The sequence below is a fragment of the Gorilla gorilla genome, chromosome 7 (assembly GCF_029281585.2).
Source record: "Gorilla gorilla gorilla isolate KB3781 chromosome 7, NHGRI_mGorGor1-v2.1_pri, whole genome shotgun sequence".
Lineage (NCBI taxonomy): Eukaryota > Metazoa > Chordata > Mammalia > Primates > Hominidae > Gorilla > Gorilla gorilla.
Genome location: NC_073231.2, coordinates 80,726,988 through 80,747,964, shown reverse-complemented (window position 1 = coordinate 80,747,964; position 20,977 = coordinate 80,726,988). Strand labels below are relative to the sequence as shown.

Genomic DNA, 20,977 nt, shown 5'->3' with positions numbered 1-20,977 from the left:
AATTAGAAAGGAACAATTGATCATTTATTGCAGGGGAGGAAATAATGCAGGGAAGTTACATGACTCGCCCATGATCTCCCAGCCTTTCTGGAAGTCCAAGTGAAATGCACACAGGAGTATAGATTTTCTGTTTTATTTCTAGGTGGCAAGACTCCATTGAAAAGCCATATAAACCCTTCCAGGCTCAGATATTCTTTGGTTATGATTCAGTTTTACTTTTCCCTCGATAGCACTCTATTTCTTCCCTTTCTCCCTCCCTTCTTTCTCTTTCCCCTTTTTTTTGCATCATCAGCCATGATAGCAGAAAACTCATGCCCAGGAGTATGTCATAAAGCATACAGAAAAAAAAAAACAACACATAAAAATGCAAAGTATGTATGGTAAGAGAGGTGGGAGGAGGGACACACTGAAGATCCCTAATTCTTGGTGTTCAAGACATTGCAGGCCACAATTCCATCTTGAATTTTTTCATCCCCCATTATAGTAAGGGATATAATAGATAATGAGAGACCAAACAAACTAATTTGTTAATTCTAGGATGTGACATCATGACCATTCATTTCTGGGGTTGCTAATGCCAACCAGTGACCTTCTAGGATTACATACAGATGAAATGTGAAGAGGAAATTTAATAAGAAAAGGTCAATCATCACTCAATGTACCAATGAAACAAGATTTTTTTCTTTTACAATAAAATATCAAAAATTTTAAACGACCAACATTGCGTCTTATGATATACATACTCAGTGTTTATAGATAAAGCTATAATGACTATTTAAAATTATATGGAGGATAATATTTGCTGAGCTCTGGAGTATTTAAAGTCATAAACACTCTTTTAAAGGTCAGCTGTAAAACCGAGATAATAACTTTGAAGGAAAATGTCTTTTTCCATCAGGAATTCACAATAAAAATAATCTTTTCCACATGATTTTTCTTTTAACTATGCTTGGCACAAAGACAAAACTAATAGACGAATTATACATGATTACAAAACTATTTTGCTATACGGAGTCACAGATCAAAAGGAATGGTTCCTGTTGCAGGCAGGTAATGGCCTTGTACCATGTTCAGTCACATATGCTGCTGTAGAGCATTTCAATGGGGCTTTGAGAATGACATGCTCAAATAGCTGCATTTTTAATATCTATTAAAGTCACTGTGCCATGACTGAATAACACCACCCATAAGCAGAAGGGAGGGGAATACAACCAGCTGCTCCATGCGCACAGTTCAGGGCTGTGTGTGCTGTCATCTAGAGCTGTTCAAAATATCTTAACTCCTGGCTAGACTTAAATATTGGGGCTGGATCACAGCCAAGTAATGACAAGATGTGTTCCTCCAAGCAAAGCCCCAATGTGCAAATGCCAACACCATATTTTTTTACTCTTTGTATTCGTTTAGCTTCTTTAAAACAAGAATGGTATTGAACACAGTAATATTTTCTCTCTGTTTTTCTAATTCATTGACAATTACTTAGGGCTTTTATTTTGTTTTAAGAAATGCATCTCTAAGCAGCATTTGATCTTGGAATACAGACCCACTAGCTCATTCTAATCGTCTTTTTTTGTTGATTTCTCTTACTCCCTATCAGATATGGTTTGGCTGTGTCCCCATCTAAATCTCAACTTGAACGTGGCTCCCATAATTCCCATGCGTTGTGGGAGGGACCCAGTGGGAGATAATAATCATGGAGGCTGTTTCCCCAGTGCTGTTCTTGTGGTAGCGCGTAAGTCTCATGAGATCTGATGGTTTTATAAGGGGTAACCCCTTTCACTTGATTCTCACTGTCTCTTGTCTGCCACCATGTAAGACGTGCCCTTCATCTTCTACCATGATTGTGAGGTCTCCCCAGCCATATAGAACTGTGAGTCCATTAAACCTCTTCCCTTTATAAATTACCCGGTCTCGGGTATGTCTTTATTAGCAGCATGAGAACAGACTAATACACTATCAAATATCCAATCAGAAGGAGGTTCAGGATCACCTGGTCCACTGGAAAGGAGAAGGAGGTAATAGTTAATGAGCACCTGTCTCTCACCACATCCTGTACTCCCTACTTTAAGCTTAGATTATCATATTTATTCTTTAAAATTTTTAGATGAAGAAGCTAAACCTAATAAAAATTAAGGAAATTGACTGAGGTCATTCAGCTAGCAGGAACTGGAGGCCCGACTTGACCCCAGGGGAGTTTTCAAAGCCTATGCCCTCTCTTTTACATGATGCTGAATTAGTGGCATCACATTATCTGACCCCTCAGATTTTCAACAAGTCTGCAAGCCACCAACTCTCAGCAGGCACCTGGGAAAAAAGAACAAAGTTAGGATGCCCCTGTGAACACTGCTCCACCCACTGCAGGCTTTGAGGGGAAGAATTCCTTGAGCTACTCTCACAAAAAATGTTCTACAGGAACCTGGGACTACTAAGGTCACTTGTGCATGAAATGGTTGAGGCAGGAGTGAGTGAAAGTTACGTTCTTAAAAATAAAGAAATGCAATGCATCAAAGGTGGCCACAGGGAGGTGACAAGATAAAAAAGGTGCTAGATTTAGGTGACCTCACTTTTGATCTTATCTCTATTTCCAGTGCCCTCTGCCCCTTCCTTAGATCATTTGCAAAATGCATACAGTAATGCCTACATGAAAGAATTTTCTGAAAATTATGTAAGATAACATATGCAGATTTCCCAACGCAGCCTGTGACACAGGGCAGGTGCACAGTAGGGGTTTGCCAGACCTAAGTCCAAAAAGACAATTTACTGCAAATTAGTAGAACTCAGTACATCACTCCTATTTTTAAATGTATTTTCTGCAAGGTTTTCTGGTGTTGATCAGGAGACATTCATCATTGTCTCAGCATGACCTGCACCAAATCCAGGTCACATGAAGTTATAAATGTATCTTGTATTTTAATGTCACAACCCTTGGCTGATTCTAAGGCAAAAAGAAATTATATATATATATATATATATATATATATATATTCTTAAAAGAACACATGAACGTAAACAAAGCCAAACAGTCACCAGCCAGAATGTAGTGAAGGAAACAGACTTCTTCGTTCTGCAAGAATAATATTTTAGGCATGGGGAATGCCCAGAGGTTACTAAAGAGAAACAGAATGGTCACAGGGGGGTCACCTAAGGGGAAGACAGCAAGCGTGATCTATGAGAGCCATATGAGAGTGAAGACTCACAGTGCTATGTAGGACAAAGGAAGGCAAAGAGGGGAGATCCTCCCAGATCCCTCCCTGTACCCCAGCAAGAGATGAAGACAAATGGACCCAGACATAGAAGGAAAGGAATTTTATTAAAAGCAAATGATACAAATTTTCAGGAAAGAGTTGAGATTCATGAGAAAAATAAACTTATGTTTTGTGGGACTCTAGCATGTTAACCAAAGAAATCCATCTATCAGGGGAAAAATGGGGTCAGGAAAGATATACTGGAGAATCAGACACCTGAAAAAAAGAAACAGCAGAAAGGAAAGAGAATACTGAAGAACCCAGCTGCCACACCCAGGTGGGCCATCAGACCATGTCTGGAGATTCCTGGCCACCCCAGTGGGGCCCCCCAAAAACAAACACCAGCATTGGAAATTAACCTTGCAGAACTGAAGTTAGAGAGTGATTGTGATATAAAATAATCACTCTCTTTTGCAGTCTGTTGCCACCAGAATTCTTTTATTCAAACTACCCTAAACAAAAATAGATTTGGGCTCATTTTCAAGGGCCCATTTAGTGTGTCAAAGGAAAGACACTGCTAGAGGATGTGGCATATAATCTTCCATGACAAAGGGTCATGCAATATGTATGACCAATCCTTTCACCCCTGAGGCACAGTCATAATGTCTTCCAGATAAGAACTTCCTGAGGAACACACTCCTTCTCTCTTATGGCTGAAATATGGATTGAATCTGGGAGGGACATTGACCTCTGCTAGCTGCAAATCAACTTTATTAAGCCACTCTTGCACTGCTATAAATAAATACCTGAGACTGGGTAATTTATAAGAAAACAGATTTAATTGGCTCACGGTTCTGCAGGCTTTACAGGAAGCATGGTGCCAGCATCTGCTTCTGGTGAGGACTCGGGAAGCTTCCAATCATGGCAGAAGGGGAAGTAGGTGTCTCACATGGCAGGAGTGGGAGCAAGAGATGTGGGGAGTAGGTGCCACACACTTAACAATCAGATCTCATAAGAACTCACTCACTCTCATGAGGACTGCACCAAGGGGATGGTGCAGTCCTCATGATAAACCATTAATTAGATAAACCATTCTAAACCACCCACAAGAAATCCATCCCCATGATCCGATCGCCTCCCACCAGGTCCCACTTCCGACACTGGGAATTACATTTCAACCTGAGATCTGGGTGGGGCAAATAACCAAACTATAACATCAACCCCTGCACTAACGGGCCTGATGTGAAATAAGGTCAAGCCTAGGGCAGCGATGACCAAGAGAGACAGCCGGTAAGAGGGCGGTTACAGAAGAGGAGGATGACTTCAATAGGTGTATAATGAAAACCAGATGCAATTCTGTTGCTCTGTAAGACTTTCTATACAAATGACAGGTTTTAATTAAAATAATTTTTAAAATTATAATTGTTTCAAAGAAAAACAATAGGGCAGTATTATGAAAATATGAACATCAACCCTCCCGTGCAAAATGCTGAGGATGCAAAGATGCATAAGGAAAGACCCCTGTCCTCCTAAAGTCTAATGCTGTGATCTCTGGGTCTTCCCATCTCTGCCTTTTAAATTTAAGGAAGAACAGGGTGGACCCTCCAGGAGTTACTGAGACTGAGATCCCAAGACCACACCTGAGTTCTACCAGCTGTTTAAGTAACCCCAGTCCTCCTACTGGAAGCACATATCAAATCACTGCTGACTTCCGCATTCCCCCAGGAAGCCATCCAGACAACCTTCTGCTGCCCTACTTTGTGACACCAGGGTGCCCTCTCACTTGGCACCTATCTGGAACCCAGCCACTCTCCTGGCTTTGGGCATCAGCACAACTGCAGGGTGCCTCTAGCCTGTGTCCCTGTGTCCCTCTGCCACTGGGCTTGCCCTGACTTCTCCTCCTTCCCCCTACTCCTCTTGTCATCAGAGAAGGAGAAAGGCTCGGCTTAAAGGAAGCTCTGAGAACAAGAGTTTGCCCAGTCCCTTCTACCAGGCTGCCCACTACCCCCTTGGCTGGAAGCAAACTGCATCTTCATGCAACTTCACTCCTGCTCCAAGTGAAGAACCTGGAATAACCTGGAGACAGGGTTTTTCCTCACATCCTCCCTGCTTCTCAGGTCCTCCCACTCTCTGCAGTCATGGCCTTAAAGATCAGCATCCCTGTGACCGCGGAACGGGACAGCAACGTTCCAATTCTCAGCCTGGAAGTCATTTGGAAACCTCCTTTGGTGTTACACTAATTATCCCATTCATCTATTTTTACCTACTCAGGTATCCTCCAAATCTATCAATGTCTCATTTTTCACTTCTGCCATCAGCCTCATCCAAGGCCACACTGATTCAGTGGACTCTTGCAAAGCTGATACTTGACAGCTCCCCTCAGCTCTTCTTCCCTGAGTCCACTCTGCATCTCCCATCACTACCTGCTTCTGTCTCCAGACACCAGCTGTGCTCATGCTGGCTGTCTTCTTCTTTTTTTTAAATTTTACTTTAAGTTCTGGGATACATATGCAGAACATGCAGGTTTGTTACATAGGTATAAATGTGCCATAGTGGTTTGCTGCACCTATCAACCCGTCATCTAGGTTTTAAGCCCCGTATGCATTAGGTATTTGTCCTAATGCTCTCCCTCCCCTTGCCCCTCACCCCCCAACAGGCCCCGGTGTGTGACGTTCCCCTCCCTGTGTCCATGTATTCTCATTGTTCAACTCCCACTTATGAGTGAGAACATGCAGTGTTTGTTTTTCTGTTCCTGTGTTAGTTTGCTGAGAATGATGGTTTCCAGCTTCATCCATGTCCCTGCACAGAACATGAACTCATTCTTTTTTATGACTTCCTTCTTACTCCTTCCAAAGACCATGTTCTCTCAGACCTTAGGGCCTTTGCACATCCTACTTACTCTACCTGGAATTATCACACCGCACCCTTCCCCACCATCACTGCAAAACATGTATCTCTGTGCTTAGTTAATCACTAACCAACTTCCAGACACAGCTCAAGCATCACATATCCAGGAAAGCCCTTCTCTGATTCCAAAGACCTTGTGGAGTTCTTTATTCTAAGCTTTCCACTACGTTTCTTTATTTAAATATTTGTACGATTTTTAAAAATTAACATCCATTCCCCCCCAACCACTATCCTTGTAAGTTCTGTAAACAGAAACTGCATCTGTTTCATTCACTGTTAAATTCCCAGCAATCAGCACACTGTCTGACTCTTGGTAGGTAAGCAATTAATATTTTCTGAATGAAAAAATAAATGATTGAAGATCACAGGATAATACAGACCTCAGGTTCTAGAGCCAACAGTATTGAGTTTGAATCTTGGCTGTATCACCTACAAGGTGTGTAACTTTGGATAAGATTCTTGACTTAAGCTCCTTCCGCATGTTTTTCACCAGAGGTGACAAAGATTCTTACTCATATTTATAAAGTTCACATGAAATTCCTATCAAGTATTTAGCATAGGGCCTGACACATTAAATAGGTTTAAGCCGGGCACAGTGGCTCACGCCTGTAATCCCAGTGTTTTGGGAGACCGAGGTGGGCAGAGATAGAGACCATCCTGGCCAACATGGTGAAACTCCATCTCTACTAAAAATACAAAAATTAGCTGGGCATGGTGGCGCACGCCTGTAGTCTCAGCTACTCGAGAGGCTGAGGAAGGAGAATTGATTGAACCCGGGAAGCAGAGGTTGCAGTGAGCCGAGATCACGCCACTGCACTCCAGCCTGGCAACAGAGCAAGACTCCATCTCAAAAAAAAAAAAAAAGAAAAAGAAAAAAGGTTTAACAAATGGCATGCAAACAAACAAGAGACTATATGCAATGATATGTTAACAACAAAACAGTGGAGTTAGAGTACAGCAGGGGGCTACTGGGCTTTCCAATGATCAAAGACCCATGGCACTGTCTCCACCAGGGAAAACAATTATTTCCACAGCTGTCTTTTCAATGAATCCTTCTTTCCTCTCCTCTGTATCAGATTCTAGGCAGAAGTTATAACTATGATATATATCTCAGTATAAATGAGTTTCAGAAGCAGGGTCCCAAGCTAGAGAATTGGTCTCAGGCCGAGAAAATCACGTGTAGCTGAAGCAATATGCCATATGTTTCCACCAATGACGAGTTCTACTATTTTTTTCATTTAAATTATTATTTGTGTGTTTGTACCTGTATAACAAAAAATGTTTATTCCACCTGGGGGTATAGTTTGGTGAGGTGATTTGTATTGACAAGAAAGAACATATTAAATCTGGGCTGTCCTAGAAAACTCAGGAATTTGGGTTACCATAATTTGGCTTGGAGGACAGATGGCATAAAATGACCAGGTGGGCTGACTGTTGCCTGTAATCCTAGCACTTTGAGAGGCCAAGACGGGAAGAATTGTTTGAGGCCAGAGGTTCGAGACCAGCCTGGGCAACACAGTGAGACCTTGTATCAACTAAAAAATTCTTAAAAATTTAAAAATTAGCTGGGTGCTGTGATGCATGCCTGTGGTCTGCCTAATTTGGAGACTCAGGTGGGAGGATCACTTGAGATCATGAGCTATGATTATGCTATTGCATTCCATCCAGCCTGAGCAACAGAGAGTGACCCTATCTTGAAAGAAGGAAAAGAAAGAAAAGAAGGAAAGAGAGAGAAAAGAAAAGAAGAAAGAAACAGAAATAAGCTGTCCTCATTGTTTCAACAGCATATGTTCACAAATTTCAAACTTTTCTCTGAAAAGAAACAAAGCCAAAGAGCAACAATGCAAATGGAAACTCAGGAGTTTGAAATGATGCTTCTCTCTTAGGTGAAACTTTCAACCTAACAGCCACAAACTGAAAGTCTGATAAGGAAGAGAAGAAAGGCACCTTTAGAGTTTCAATGGGCAGCAAACATCTTCTGTAGAGGGTCACAGTAAATATCTTAGGCCTTCTGGGATATACCATCCCTGTTGCAACTACTCAATTCTCCCCTTGTGGCATGAAAGCAGCTGTGGATAACATGTAAAGGGATGAGTGTGGCTGTGTTCCAATAAGACTTTCTATTTATGAATATTAATATTTGAATTTCCTGTGATTTTTTTTGAGACAGGGTCCCACTCTGTCACCCAGGCTGGAGTGCAATGGCACCATCTTGGCTCACTGCAACCTCCGCCTCCTAGGTTCAAGTGATCCTCCCACCTCAGCCTCCCAGGAAGCTGGGACTACAGGCATGCGCCACCATGCCTGGCTAATTTTTGTATTTTTTGTAGAGACAGGGTTTCTCCATATTGTCCACGCTGGTCTCAAACACCTGGACTCAAGCAATCTGCCCGCCTTGGCCTCCCAAAATGCTGGGATTACAGGTGCGAACCACTGCACCCAGCCTGAATTTCATGTAATTTTTATGTGTCATGATATACCCTTCTTCTTTTGATTTTCTTCAAACATTAAAAATTTTTTAAATTATTCCTAGCTTACAGACCACACAAAAACAGGCAGTGGCTGAATTTGGCCAGTGGTTATTTTCTGACTCCTGACTTGAGCCAGTGAGGCACATTAGTAAATACTAAATCACATCTATTGATTTTCTAATTGCCCTTCAGGTCTTCCAGGTGGGAACAGCAGGCCTGTCCTAACTGGACTATAGAAGTTGCAAATTACCCTGAAGAGATCAAAATGAAGGGAACCCATACACATTGATCCTCTCCCTGGGACCTTAAACATTATTGCTTCACTCTCCTCCCACCAGGGGTACTTTGAGTGGGGAAAGATAAAAAGCATCTGGATGCTTAAAGTTACTCTCATGCCTCTGGCATACAGAGCAGACTCTCAAACATCAAGTTCTGTGTATTTGTCTTAAAAAACACAAAGAAAAGTCCAAAGTCTGTGTTCCATTCTGCCACCAGGCTTGTGGAGAAAGGTGCTCCGGGAGACAGTAGGTGCTCGCAGCCCCGGGCAGTGTAGACGAATACAGCTTCCATGGAGAAACACAGCAATACTTATCAAAATTATAAATGCACACATGTTTTCACCCAGCAATTTCATGTCTAGGAAATGTTCATATATATATATATATATACTTGTATGCCTGAAAAAGAGATACACACATTTATTCATCATGGCATTCTTTGTAATAGCAAGTGATAGGAAAAACCAAAATATCCGTAAGTAGGGGACTACATAAATTATGGGATATCTTTACAATGAAATACTCAGCATCTGTTCGGGTTTATGTTTATAAGTGTGTGTGTGTGTGTGTGTGTGTGTGTGTACTGGATTCTTATTATTTGTGGTAGTTCTGTTCTATAAAGTTGCTATGAACACTGAATTAGCAAATACTGAACCATTGCTCTTAAATACAAGATTAGCTTCCTGTGAGCCTCTGTTTATAACATTTTCAACTGATCAATATGTAACCTCATTTTATGTACGTTTTTGTTAAAAGACACATTATTTGATATACATTGGTGATTTGTTAGCACTGAGCTCACGGCCAGCATTAGCCGTGAAGCACTGTCACTCAGCCTGAAGCACTGTCACTCAGCACTGTCACTCAGCCTGAAGGAAGCTTATTTAATGCATGTCTTTTCTCCCTGAGGCACCTTACAGCCCTCTTGTGTTTTGGAATGCAGGGCAGCACTTCAGCGTTGTGTTTGGAGGCCATTTTTAAACAGTGAAATCGACAACAAAAAGCACAAAAAGGTAACAAGCATGGCTCTAAACAGATCGTGAGAAGGACACTTTTCATAGTATGGAAGCTGAAGCAGGAAGGCAGAGTCTTACTTGGTTTGACCTCAGCTGGAAACATGCACTTTGGGTGACTCAAACTTTTCACTACTCTGCCCATGGCTGTGAATGACTACAAATGTGTGCCAGTACTGATGGGAGGTTACAAGTAAAGTTCAATGAGTAGGCGAATCTGCTCATATGGAATCCACAAATAATGAGCATCCACTGTACACACATACACACACACACGCACACAAACACCCTTTACCTCATGTCAAATGACCTCCAAGATGTGTAAAAATACAAAAAATTAGCAGGGCATGATGGTGCGTGCCTGTAGTCCCAACTACTTGGGAGGCTGAGGCAGGAGAATCACTTGAACCTGGAGGGCGGAGGTTGCAGTAAGCCGAGATTGCGCCACTGCACTCCAGGCTGGGCAATAGAGCAAGACTCCATCTCAAAAAAAAAAAAAAAAAAAAAGAAAAAAGAAAAGGTAAAATGGTACATATACTGTACCATACTTTATGTAAAATATAGGAAAATAATATCTTTATTTATGTATCCATCAAATATCCTTGGAAGGGCAATGAATTACCTCTTGCGATGGTTAATATTGGGTGTCAACTTGATCGGATTGAAGGATGCAAAGTATTGTTCCTGGGTGTGTCTGTGAGGTGTTGCCAAAGGAGGTTAACATTTGAGTCAGTGGACTGGGAGAGGCAGACCCACCCTCAGTCTGGGTGGGCACCATCTAATCAAGGCTGCCAGTGTGGCCAGAATAAAAGCAGACAAAAGAAAATGAGAAGACTAGACTGGCTGAGTCTCCCAGCCTAGTCTTTCTCCCATGCTGGATCCTTCCTGCCTTAGAACATCAGACTCCAAGTTCTTCAGCTTTGGGACTCCTGGACCTTCAACCACAGACTGAAGGCTGCACTGTTGGCTTCTCTACTTTTGAGGTCTCGGGACTCGGACTGGCTTCTTTTTTCCTCAGCTTGCAGGCGGCCTATAGTTGGATCTCACCTTGTGATCGTGTGAGTCAATATTCCTTAATAAGCTCCTGTTTATATATACATCTATCCTATTAGTTCTGTCCCTCTAGAGAACCCTAATACTCCTCTGAACAACTGAAGGACAGAAATGGGAGGAAGACTTCATTGTATTCCCTTTCTCTTCTTGTCATGAAGCCAGTCCCTCCATAGTCACCACTCCACATCAGTCGTAAGAGAAAGTTGGTAGACTCAGTGAAATGACAATCTGTAATGTTTTTTCATTAGTCACCATGACTCTTTTCAAATGTATGTTATCATCATCCCTTTCAAAAAATAAACAGAGCAACAATCCCTGTGTTGACATATTAAAGAACTATGGCATGGTCATCACCAGATTTTAGTTATTAAGGACCCTCAACCATTCCTTCCCTGAATATAGATTTTCAGTAAATGACAATGTCTAATTTAAAATTCTGTCTGTGGTCTTTTCCATTTGTGTGAACAGCACACAAAAAAATTACTTATTATGAAAAAAATACTAAATAGAAACAAGAAGAAAAGCTGAATACCTGGTGGTCTCTAGAAGGAAGCAAAGAAAAATGGATCTTGGGAATAAATAGGATTTTGACCCTTGAGAGTTGGATGGTAACAGTTCTCCCTAGCATAAGCATGCAGCAAAGCAGAGACACAGACTTGCTAATGCCACAGAGAGAATTGTCTCTACTGGTTAAAGACAGAACAACGGAAAGGACGCTAGACATTCAAAGAAAATGAAACAGAGAATCAGTAATGCCTTCTAATCACCTACTGGAGAAAAGAAACATGCATAACGCTATTGCAATCATAATTGTATTACATCAGCCCTTTGGAATGGTATCTGAGAAAAGCCAGTCTAGGCCAGGTGCAGTGGATCACGCCTGTAATCCTAGCCCTTTGGAGGCCGAGGTGGGCAGATCATGAGGTCAGGAGTTCGAGACCAGCCTGACCAACATCATGAAACCCCGTCTCCACTAAAATTACAAAAATTGGCCGGGCATGGGGGTGCGTGCCTGTAATCCCGGACACTCAGGAGGCTGAGGCAGGAGAATCACTTGAACCTGGGAGGTGGAGGTTGCAGTGAGCCGAGGCTGGGCCACTGCACTCCAGCCTAGGCAACAGAGACAGACTCCATCTCAAAAAAAAAAAAAAAAAAGGGAAAAGCCAGTCTAGAATCTATGGTTGCTAAATTCCTATATTGAAGACCCAATCCCCAGTGCGATCATATGTAAAGGTCATAAGACAGTATTACCTTTGAGAGATGACTAGGTCATGGGAGTGGAGCCCTCATGAATGGGATTAGTACCCTCGTAAAAAGAGACACAAAGAGGTGATCTCTCTTGCTATCCCATATGCCACCTGAACTGCCATAAGATGTTCATCTGCAAAGCAGGATGAGAACCCTCGCCAGAAACTGAATCGGCTGACAACTTGATCTCAGATTCCCCAGAACTGTGAGAATTACCTTTCTGATGTTTAAGCCACCTGGGCTGTGGGATTTTGTTATAGCAGCACAGGCCAACTAAAACAAGGGTCGACTGTCTTGGTCGTGCCCCACCCACATGACAATGTTGAACTTCAGCTGAAGTCCTGGAAAAATATGAGCTCCTGCTTCTGGAAAACAGGAATAGTTTCTTTTAAATCTCCCATCCTTTTCTGTTCCAGGAAAGGGCTTGCTGCAAAGACCAACCTTTCCCCAAAAGACATAGATAAGATGTGTGGATGATCATCTTATTTACCTATTGACAAGGCCAGACACAAACTCTCCCAATTCCCATTCTTCAGCTCATAAATAATTAACTGAACTATCTTTCCCCACTAACAAATCTGGACAAAATGCCCACTAACGCAGCCTGACCAAACTTTGGTCAGTCTTCTCTGCTTTCCCACGGTCCCTGAACTTTGTCCCACTCTTATGCTTGTGCGGGCACCGAGAGCTTATGCAAGAATGCAGACAAGACACCACTACTGCCAACAGCCTTTCCCTAAAATCGACTGACTACATACGCAGAGAAACATTCCTGTTTAGTTGCTCACTCACAGCACCTACTCCCTTGACTCTCCAACACCCAGCTCCTTCTAGCCGTGCTTTACTTCTCCAAGTGGTTGGGACATTCCCCCTATTGCAATAGACTTCCATATATGATCAGTCCTTACCTAAGTGCTGATTTTTTTCTTTTATTTGACCCTTTGGAAACATCTGTAAGTTGGCATTCACTTGCTTCTGCAAATCTTTCACCTGCCCTCAGGCACCCAGCCCCTCCTACTGGCCAACCCAGTCTCCATCCCTCCCCAAACATACCCCAGGCTCCAGCCCTGCTTCGCAGCACCCTCACCAGAACCAGATTGGGGGTAGGAGAGCTAAGCAGCATCTTGAGTCACCTAACTAAAAGCAGTACAAAATCTGCGCTGAAAGAAGTCAGAAAAAACAAAATGCCTGTTAAGCCAAGTTTCCACTGACTAACTCTGAATGGTTCTTGCTTCTGGCAAAGCTGACTTGTTTCATGGTCGAGGCAACATTCTGACCGCAAAGATCTCTCTCTCTTTCTCTCTCTCTCTCTCTCTCTCTGTCACAGTCTCTCTCTCTCTCTCTCTCTGTCATGCTCTCTCTCTGTCGTGGTCTCTCTCTCTTTCTCTCTCTCTCTCTCGTGCTTTTGCACCATGCACCTGCAAGTTGCACAGAGCTACAGCAGATTTCATCACCAACCTGGGGCTTGGCCAACGTAGAATTGACAGTTACGGTCAGCTACAATCCTGAACCCGATACTGCATGTGGTTTCCTAAAAATGAAGGATTTGTGTTACCTACATTATAAACCTTTAATTGTCCTCCCAAGAAATTGCTAGTTCGGAAATTAACAAAAGGAGGCTGAAGAAGAGAAAAGAAGGAAGAAAGAAAGGTGAGGGTGGGCTGGGGCAGTTGGGGGGGGGATAATTTGCTATAACAAAAGGCAATAAAGGGAAATTTTAAACATATGTCATATAGTACTTCATAATTATATCCACAAACATAATCTCTATCTTGGCCAAATGTGTGTAACTATAGCTATCCACAAGAGATACAACTCCAAACAAGTTTTAATGTTATAACTGGGTTATGGACTTGATTCCTTATTTTGAATATAAAACAACTATATGTATTGCTAATTTTTCAAAGGGGCTTTCTAAATAAATATTGAATGAAAGTCAGTTTGAAGGGCCCCTGCAAGTCTCTGCCTAACCAGGTCTCCCACAGGCCTTCCTCATTGTTGCCTCTAAGGCTTTGCACAGCAGGCAGCTCCACCAAGAACAGGCGCCCCGTCATAGTACAAATCTTCCAGAGCCTTCTAAAGCTTCTGCCTTGGGGAAGCCATTGTTAAGCACTCCAGCTTCCATCAAAAAATCACTTCTCTGATCATCAACTTCATTAGAGGCAGGGCCACACAAATTAGCCCTTGATTGTTTTTAAATTGCTTTCTGTATGACTTTTCTCTCCAACTACCTGATGAACTCCGTATTTCATTCTTTTTCTGTGTCCTTTACAGTATGCGGCTCTGTACTCTGTACATAGTAGAAGCTCAGTAGAAATTGGCTGATTGATTAATTAATTATGAAGGGGCCCATAGATCAGGAGATAATCCACAAGAAAGAAGAAAAAATTCCACGACAGAATACTTGACACACACTTTACAATTTATCATGCACCTTCACAAACATGATTTTATCTTGAGTCCCTTAACAACTCTGAGAGACAGTCAGGACAGCAATTATATTGCTTGATTATAACCTTGGTAATTGAGTTTTAGAAAGTCTAAAGCAAAGTTGTGAAACTCATGCGTAGCAGAACTGGGGATAGAATCTCCACTTCTAACTCTCAATTCTGGGTACTATTTAAGCTGGAAGCCAAAACACACAGCACTTGTTGGTAAACGCATCTGTCTTTGAGAACTGACCACGAAGTCAGCAGCAGACCACTTGAGAAGACAAGGGGACATTTGACAAAGTAAATGTCAACGTTACGCACAATGTCCCACCATCCCAACCTCGACTCCTGCCTCTGCCATAGTACTAAGTGAATAATGTCCCCCTCCAAATTCATATCAACCTAGGACATGCAATGTTATTTGGAAATGGGGTCTTGCACATGTACGTAGTTAAGAAGATGTCATGTTAGATTATATTGGGCCATAAATCCAGTTATTGGTGTCCTTATAAGAAGGAGAGAGAACACACAGAGATACACACAGAGAAGAAGGCCAGGTGTGGTGGTTCATGCCTGTAATACCAACACTTTGAAAAGCTGAGGTGGGAGGATCACTCAAAGCCAGGAGTTCAAGACCAACCTTGGAAACAGCAAGATCCCATCTCTACAAATTTTTTTTTTTTTAATTAGCCAGGTGTGGCGGTGCATGCCTGCAATCCCACCTACTTGGGAGGCTAAGTCTGGAGGATCCCTTGAGCCTGGGAGTTCGAGGCTGCAATGAGCTATAATCATGCCACTGCATTCCAGCCTGGGAAACAGAGCAAGACCCCATCTCTAAAAATAAAAAAAAACAAAAATGAAAAGATAGAAGAGGCAGAGGTTTGTGTGATATAGTTGCAAAACCAGCAACCACCAGCATCTATGAGATAGGCAAGGAAGAGGTTCTCAGTCAGACTTTCCAGCGGAAGGCCCTGCCCATGCCTCAATTTCACACTTATAGCCGCCAGAACTGCCAGAGAATAAATGCTCTTTGTTGAAGCCACCCAGTTTGTGGCAATTTGTTACAGCAGCCTTAGGTAGTCAACAGTGCTAGAACTTCATACTCAAAAAATGCCTCTGAGTTTGTTTCCCTGAAGACATTACCAATGCTGACTGCACACTAAAAAGGGCCTTTTTCCCACTCTTTTTTATTTAGCTCACCCAAATCTATCCTTTAAGAAGTGGTTCAGTGTCACTTTCCCCAGGAAACCTTATCTAGCCCCATCCTATCAGGAGAGGCCAGGGACCCTTCACCATGCCCAGGCATATGTCTATGGTAGCACTTATCACGCTGCATTGAGATACAGGGTCTACACATCTGACTTCCCCACTAGATCCTGATCTGTGTTGGGGAAGGTGTCCATGTCCCCCAGCGCTTTGCAGATGCTCATTATCGTCTTACGATGGGATGTTGTGGAGCTAGTTTACAGTATCAGAGTAAATCTCCTTTTGTTTTCTACTTTTCCAGCCATGTCTCTGTCAAGTACCAGCTGGGTGATCACAGTCAATTACTTAATCTCTCTGTTTGCTTCTCTGCTAAGTGGGGACAGTGACAACTCCTGCCTTCTCCAGGGCTTGTGAAGATGAAAGATCACTCATATATATAAAGCATTTAGAACATGCGTGGAAAGTGCATGATAAAAGCCAGCCACTATTTTTACCCTGCCCAGAACAACAATGCTCACTGGCTCCAGACCCCGTAAGAGTTACAAGGCCGAAAAATAAGACACCACTTCAAGATATGTGGGAAAAGACTAGGAATAGCATTTAGAGAAGCAGGATTTTAATCTCAGGTCTGACCACTTTGGTCAAGTCATGGTACTTCTTTATTTTCACCTTTGTAATAAGAAGGGTTTAGATTAGATTGATTCTTCCCCATCTAGACTCTAGGATGTTTAGGGACTTGTAAAAGTGACACTCAGCTTCTCAAGCTATGCAGAATATTTCAGATCTGAAGGAAAGCATGTATATTAAGAGTAATAACACTGATGACACTAACCAAATGCCAAGCTTCTCTATGTTTAGAGGGAATTATCTTAACCCCACACAAAAATACTGTTTACTTAAAACTGACTTGCGATTTTGGTCAGCAGTTACTTACATTTTGCAAAAATCAAAGTATCACACACACACAAAAAAAAACCCAGGTAAAACTAAATCACCTTTTTTACTTAAAAATGCTGTTTCCCATACAGATCATTTTTTCCCAAAGCATCTGACCCATGGGTGTGAAGATAATAAAAGGGTGAAAAACGGAGAGTCTCAATGGACTGCGTGAACACTGAAGTCCTTTCTGTCTCTAACGCTGGAGGGATTACTGAAAATTTCTCTAAGGCAATTGACCATAACAATTTATTTCTCACTTAATTTTACTCTGTGGCCCCAAGGGAAAAATGTCTTCCAGGGGGAAAAAATGTAAGATCCGAGTAAGGATTCTAAAGATAAAAGCATGTGAAGAGAAAATTTAAACAGCTGACAATGTCAAAACGGAAGATAGAAATGAATTTGAGTGTTTAAAACAACAACAGCAAAAGCCAAATGGCCTGAAGTAGAAATGGCAACAATAGACCTTAGAAGTAATAATAGGCCCTTCGCTGCGTTTGTAAGTAAATTTCAAGTTCCTATGAATGGGGTGGGAGCAGGGTTCATACGTGGTCAGGGTGTGGGAAATCAGGAACACATTTTCTCTGTTTACAGAAGCCATACACTGGTGGTATTCAGGGCAGATGTGAATGCTCTTCTCAATCAGTTAACACTGGTATGCAAACCTGTCACAGCCCCTGGGAGCACAGAATCTGAGTAGGAAGTGAGGTGAGTAGAAAAAAGTGTTGTTATATCCTTCTGAGAATACAGCGTACTAGTGGAGAGAGTATCAGTAATAATAATATATGCAGAAAGTGCTTTGAAAACAAAATGCTAAACAAATATGACTTATGTCAGTTGGGCCTTATGAAAAATCTATACCTTCGATATTATTATTATTATTATTTTTAGAGACAGTGTCTCACTCTGTTGCCCAGACTGGAGTGCAGTGGCACAATCATAGCTCACTGCAGCCTCTGATTCCTAAACTCAAGCAATCCTCCAGCCTCAGCCTCCTGAGGAGTGGGGGCTATAGGTATGTACCACCACGCCTGGCTAATTAAAAAAAAAAAATTGTAGACACAGGGTCTCACTATGTTGTCCAAGCTGGTTTTGAACTCCTGGCCTCAAGTGTTCCTCTTGCCAGCATCCCAAAGTTCCGGGTCTACAGGTGTGAGCCACTGCACCCACTCACCCAGAACAGCAGTCGTCCCTGGCCCTGGACCCAGCAATGGCTTCAATGCCCAAAAATAAGACACCATTTCTTATTCTCCAGACAACGTCTTTGTATATTCAGTCTCTCAATTCTTAGGTATAAGCCTGTACAAAAGAAAGTTGACTCATATAATTACCAATACACACTCTTAAAGCCCCTGAGAAGTACTGGGGGTGACTTCCACGCTGTGTCCAATACATCAAAATGCATAGTGGAAAGTATATATTCACATACAAATGTACACACAGTGTAACAAAAGCATCAACTATCACTCTCAAAAAGTAAGATGATTTTATTGCTTTTTCTGTTTACTGGTTTGCTTTTATATTATGCTCAGTAAATTATAGAAAAATGATTTGATAAATAAATCATTGGTAGATCAAGGTTTTTCAAAACCCAGGAAACAGCAGAGAAAAAAGTTTTCCACAGGGACTTTGATAAAGCATACAAAGAGATGCTTCTTGCTCTGAAATCCAAACATCTTTCCCACTGTAAACTGTCCTTGCGGTTATTGGCAGCACCAGAGCTTGAGTAAAGGGGATTGTGCACCTGACCAGAGTGGCAAGGACCATCTTGAGTCTGTACAAATACAACACTAGCTTGAGTGCAGTCATCTCTGTTTGCCACTTTAAGCCTTTTGCCACTTTAAGCTAATTGTCAAGTGGCCGTGAACCCCATTGTCTCTGACCATTAGCATAAGACACTAAATGGCTATTATATGAAGGGATTCAGATCTGATTGCTGGATAATTTCAAGAAGTAAAAAACGAATTCCATTCTTCCTGCTAATGGATACTCTCCCAATGGGAAGCACGATTCCAGTAGCCATAGAGTTCGGAGGTTACATAAAAGCTGGTGTAGGCCAACTCTCCCATGGCTTAATAAGTTTTTCTGAGAGGAATGTGCCTACGAAATTGGTATCCTCCTCCCTCCCCCCTGCGGCCTCCATCTGGTAAAATCCATTCATGCCCCCAAGCTCCAGCTCAAATGCCAACTCTTCAGGAACACCTTCCCTGACCAGAGCCCCTTGGCATGATCCGCTTGCCTTTTGTCTCCATGTTTCTTTGTGCAGGATGTTAATAAACACTTATGCTGTGATATTATAGCTACTCTTTATACAATGTCAATCTCCCATACTACATTATGAATTTCTTTAAGGCAACACTGCGTCTTATTTATCTGTTTTGTCAGTGCCTGCATGTGATGCTTGGCAAGTCACAGTACGCCTCCTATCTACCACTTCATTTAATGTTCACCATAGTCTAGTGAGGAAAGTAAAATATGATGATTATGGCCTGCCTGACTGAGAAAACTGGGCCTTCAAGAGATCAATTATTTGCCCAGGGTCCTACGGCTAAGGGCTAAAAAAAACTAGACTCAGTCCCGGCTCTTAGCAGCTTGCAAAGTTTTCAAGACATCTTTTGCTTCCAATAAGCTCTAAAGGCTGCTTCAACAAGGCAGTAAAGACAGATCTGCAGTGTTCCAGATTAGTCTGTGTATGAACAGCTCATTTTGTGACACCAAGAGGCATGCTTAGAATTTGTTAAAAACACCAGCCCTGATGTTCACAACCTCTGCTCATAGGCAGTTCTCTTGCTCCCTCTTTTTATCCCCTGTGAAAAATACACAAGTGAAGGTTTTGCAAAGTTTCTTCAATGATCATATATTAATTTTTAATGAGAAAAGAAAACCGTCATCTACATGGCAGCAGAAAGAAAACAAGATCACAAGCACATGGATGGTGTGGGGTATAAATTCTACGCCTGTAGCCTCCTCTTAACTCAAAGGGCGAGGAATTTCTGTGTTTAATCCACAGTGTTTATCAGGAGGAGCCTCTGCAGCTGGTGGATATGAATATTCTACTCATTAGGAAAAGTAACCCCTGCTGGGAGGAAGGAATATTTATTTCATCAGCCTTTGCCTTGGCCTGGCTGAAATAAGCCCTTTGCTCTGACTTGACTCCCTCAAAGCGACTTTATAATTGTCATTTGTCTTCCCAAGCAAATGTTCCTTCAGAGAGAGGGATCAAGAAGCTTGGGTATTTTTATTTGCAAAATATGCACACTCTTCATTATAAATTAACAAACAAGGCATTCTGTCTTATACACCAGAGGAAAAATAAAGTATGTAAAAAGTGAAGCATCTAATATTTCTGACAGATTTGCCCCTGAGGTCCTGTCTTCTTAATACTTCATCATGTTGTGGTCCTGCCTCCCCTCACCCAGCCTTGCTCTCTGCCCCACAACCTGTGTATTCTCACTGCTTATGGTCCCAGTGCAATGTCATCAAAAACTCCTCCAATACTATATGGGCAAGTTCTGGCAGGAAAATAAAAAAACCTCCATATATATTATAGTACCTGTAATATTTAATGAGAACTATTTCTACTCACTCAGCTTTTCTACGAATCTGGACTAGACTACAATTCCTACACCTGCAAAGTTCTCAGTACACAGAACAAATCATCTGAGGATATCACGTGGTACCAGATACTCACATTTTCTGACCGGAGCCTCTTGGCAGGACACCCTCCATCCCTGGGGTGAAGCATGTAATACAGTCGGACTTTGCTTGCATGTTTTCGACTCTGGGAAGGAAAAGCAGAAGCAGATACTGTAAAAGAGAAGCCATTTCAAACCCTTTGAAACCTAGCCAGTGCCCGCAAATGCAAAAAGAAATGTATTTTCAGTAGAAGACACTTCTGCATACTCCTGTGAGGGATGTAGGATGTAGTTTCAGATAGGTTAAGTGGCTTGCCCCAAGTTCTAAAGCCAATGTAATTTCAGGATGAGAAAACACAATAATGAAGAAGGTGAAGGCATTGAAATCATGTAGCCTAGGGTGGATAATATACTATATTTAATTTTCCTCAAAAATAAAAACAAATAAGCAAAGGAAATAACATAAGCATTAACTGTGATAAGAAAAGGCACAGTGATCTCTCTCACTACTGCTGCCCTGCCCTCAGGGTCTGGGGACAATGCCTCCTTGGGAGCCTGGTACACCTCACCCCCAATAGAAGCCTTTTCTCATGGCTCTCCCACACACAGACTTCAT

General features: G+C 42.1%; 1 protein-coding gene across 5 annotated transcripts in view; it reads right to left on the bottom strand.

Moving 5' to 3' along the window:
* The window catches only part of ZMAT4 (zinc finger matrin-type 4), a 378,251-nt gene that overhangs the window by 222,509 nt on the left and 134,765 nt on the right, over nt 1-20,977 (bottom strand). For 4 of the 5 annotated variants that reach the window (XR_010134997.1, XM_055348042.2, XM_055348044.2 and 1 more), the window contains exon 3: nt 20,418-20,507. Coding sequence is in view for 4 of the 5 variants with exons in the window: in XM_055348042.2 (XP_055204017.1) it covers nt 20,418-20,507 (90 nt within the window). In the remaining variant the exon portion in view is untranslated. Of the gene's footprint in view, nt 1-17,861; nt 18,026-20,417; nt 20,508-20,977 lie in introns of those variants that run through there. The other variant, XM_063709320.1, reaches the window with a different exon arrangement.